The 3283-nt window shown below is 32.8% G+C and overlaps 1 protein-coding gene across 1 annotated transcript in view; it reads right to left on the bottom strand.

Moving 5' to 3' along the window:
• Positions 386 to 3283, bottom strand: part of LOC18783108 — a 7346-nt gene continuing 4448 nt past the window's right edge. The window contains exons 9-12 of the mRNA XM_020559046.1: positions 2339 to 2416; positions 1646 to 1733; positions 1027 to 1128; positions 386 to 928 (exon numbers count right to left, since the gene is read on the bottom strand). Of these exons, the coding sequence (XP_020414635.1) occupies positions 674 to 928; positions 1027 to 1128; positions 1646 to 1733; positions 2339 to 2416 (523 nt within the window). The 3' untranslated portion in view covers positions 386 to 673. The remainder of the gene's footprint in view (positions 929 to 1026; positions 1129 to 1645; positions 1734 to 2338; positions 2417 to 3283) is intronic.

Here is a 3283-nt window from a genome sequence, read left to right as displayed (position 1 = left end):
CATTAACAACATTCATGTAATGAGTCTGAAGAAGCAAAAGGGCAGTTTAAACATATGTCGAAGAGATATGACCTGATCAAGGCGACTGCAACGTTCACTCTTGAGAAAAACATGCTTGAAACCAATAATTTCACGGCGTCCGTCATCTATGAAAGATGGGGCCAGGTTAAGTCGATTTCAACCAAGAAAACTTTAATCGAAGGGTGTATAATATTGCATATATTACAATCACGGAACAGAAACATGATCCATGCATTTTACAAGGATAAAAATGAAGGTAAAACAAAGGTTGGCATGCTAAGACAACGAATGGACTTCGGTGCGATACACCGTATATATCCTTGAGGACAAGGCTCATCTTCTATAGGATAGCCTATAGGAGGGAGTAACGATAGGATTCGAAGGGCATTATTGTCTTTTGGTATAAGATTGAGTTGTCAAACTTATATTGGTTCTGTTATCAGTTTAGTTAAATCTGTTGTTAATTAATCAGTTTTACAGCTGTTTTAATATATTAATCAGTTTTCAAGCTTGTTGAAATTCAGACCTTTACTATTGCAACTGAGGTTAGGTTTCACTGTTACACACACAAAAACAAAAATAAAAAATAAAACATACACCAGTTGTTGACAAAATATCAATAAAGTTTCACTGTTACATTTGTTTCATTTGTTCAGTGCTCTAGATTGGCCTCAGGTATCTGAACGCTGTGCAATTTTTCCATCTCAATTTGGACCGGCAATTTGGAGTGATGGATACTCTTTGCTTCGCAATTTAGACCGGCAAGAATGTTGACTTGACCGTGGTAAGAGATTTCAATCTCAACCAATTCATCAGTAGGGATTTCAAACTCTTTTGCTCCATCATCAAAACTTATGCCCACAAGCACTCTTGCACCCTTTGTAAACTCGAAGCAAATTCCTCGTACCTTAATTTTTTTTTTTAAAGTAGATATAAGTTTAGTAATCCTCTCTTTGAAATGGATGCTGCAATCTGAACAAATATCAATTCAAGATGATGTATGACCTGATCAAGGAGAGGCCAGTTACTGCTCTTGTCCCAAAATCCAAGTCCGGAACCGATAACTTCGAGGCGTCCATTGTCTATGAAAGATAGGTTCGTGGGTGTCTGTAATTAACTCAATTTTAACATAGAAAATTTGAAGTAATTAATGGGTATACATGTATCGGGTGTTGCTATTTGGACAACATTATTACTCACCACCTCTTTAATATGGATGGATCCCACATACGGTGGTGGGGTATGTGGGATCCTCTTTTAAAGAGATGATCATTAATGTGGTCTTACAAATGCAGGGTCTTGTTATTTGGACCACATTTATTGATCACATTACTGACAACCTCTCTAATATAATAGGTCGCACATGCATTGGTGGGGTCACCTCTATTATAGGAATCAGCATCCACTGATTTGAAAAACATTTGTAAAGAAAAATCAAAGCTAATCCTAATAGAGAAAATTAATATAAAGGGTCCGAATCCCTATTAAAGAGGTGATCTAGTGAATAAATATGGTACAAATAATATTAAACCTGATTGCAAATGCCAATCGTAAAAACATTAACCAATGCATGCATATCTCACGAAAACAAAAACATGTGTAAACAAAGAAAAAGGAACCTCACTTTTCCATCTTCCATCGTATTTTTTGCCACCCAACGATCTTCTCTTGGACCAAAGATAGGCAAGTTAAGACAACAAATTGAATTTATTCTGTACATGTATACCAAGGAGACATAAAATTAGAGTACGTGTAAGTCTGCGCGCGTGCATGTGTGTGTGAATGGTGTATATATATATATATATATGCTTAAATGTAAAGTAATAAAAAAAAATAGCCAGTGAAGTGTATAACTCAGGTGGTTTTGCCGTTTCATTTCTACTCATACGGGTAGAAGTTCAAAATTCTCAAGCACCCAATGAATACGTGTAATAGGTTGTACTAAAAATAATAATCAAACCTAAAATCAAAAGTGATGATCATTATCTCTTCTTCTTTTTTCTGCTAGAAATATGAAAAACATGAATGTCACTTGTACTAAAGAAAAAAAAAAAAAAAAGATGTTTAACTTGCATACTAGTAGAGGTCTCATGTTCAAATGCTTATATAAAAAAAATTAATTATAAGAAGTGATGACTTGATAACAACATAAATTCCCGATGTACAGAGAGGATTACCCTTTTGGTGCATTTGACACTGACAGAATCAAGTTTTTATGAAAAATTATAAAGAAATAAAAACACACAACAGAAAAATGATATCATCTATAAGGGAGCAATAAAAGAAGTTGAGTGTAAATTCTACGATCATTATGTACCTTTCAGGAATGTGAAGCATTTCCCACTCACCAAGATGATTCAACACCTTTACTATTGCAACTGAGGTTAGGTCGAGTCTGTTAGGGAAAACAAAAGTATAAAGTACTAGAAGAAGAATATGTAGTTGCCTTATATATTCACAAATGTTCTCTGAGGTTTACGAAATTATCCCATTTGATATTTAACGAAATTACCCCGCGTATATAAAATTGGTCCCTATTGTGAGATTCCATAAAAATTCTGTTAAATTGATTATATGGCATGTATGTGGAGCCATGTGTCCAATAATAGCATGCCATGTGGATCTAAATAAAAAATATTTTGAAAATATTTAAAAAATAAAAATTCAATAAAACATAGATTTGGGATTTTTTTTGGTCAGTTTTTAAATTTTTTAATCATTTATGAGTCTGCCTTTTTTTTTTCCTTTAAAAAAAAAATTAAAACTTAATGACATGTTTTGAGATATACTTGTTAGTACTTGTTGGAATGTTTTCCAATTTGAGTACTTGATCAATTATTGTTTTAAATTTCGAATTGATAATGGTAAGATAATTCCTTCTATTTACATCAAAATTTCAGAATTTAATAATTTTATGGTTTGAAATTAATTTGTTCAAAGGGAAAGAATGTGTTTTTGCTTTCTATGGTTCTTGATCCTCTGTTTCAGAATTTAATAATTTTATGGTTTGTATACCACATTCTCATACCACCTTGTGTTGCACATGAAGTGGACAGCCACATCAATTAAAAAGTGTCAATAAATCGTAAAAGAAAAGAAAATGCTAAATTAATTTTAATTGATGTGGTTCTCCACCTCATCTGTCACATAAGTGGTATGGGAATGTGGTATACAAATGTGGTAACAGTAGCATTATTCTTTTAAAAAAAAACACAATCCTATCTTTCCACCCACCATTATTTCTAAAATACCCTTTAATTAT

The sequence above is a fragment of the Prunus persica genome, chromosome G3, assembly GCF_000346465.2.
Source record: "Prunus persica cultivar Lovell chromosome G3, Prunus_persica_NCBIv2, whole genome shotgun sequence".
In the NCBI taxonomy this organism is placed as follows: Eukaryota; Viridiplantae; Streptophyta; class Magnoliopsida; order Rosales; family Rosaceae; genus Prunus; species Prunus persica.
This window is presented reverse-complemented; position numbering and strand designations above follow the sequence as displayed.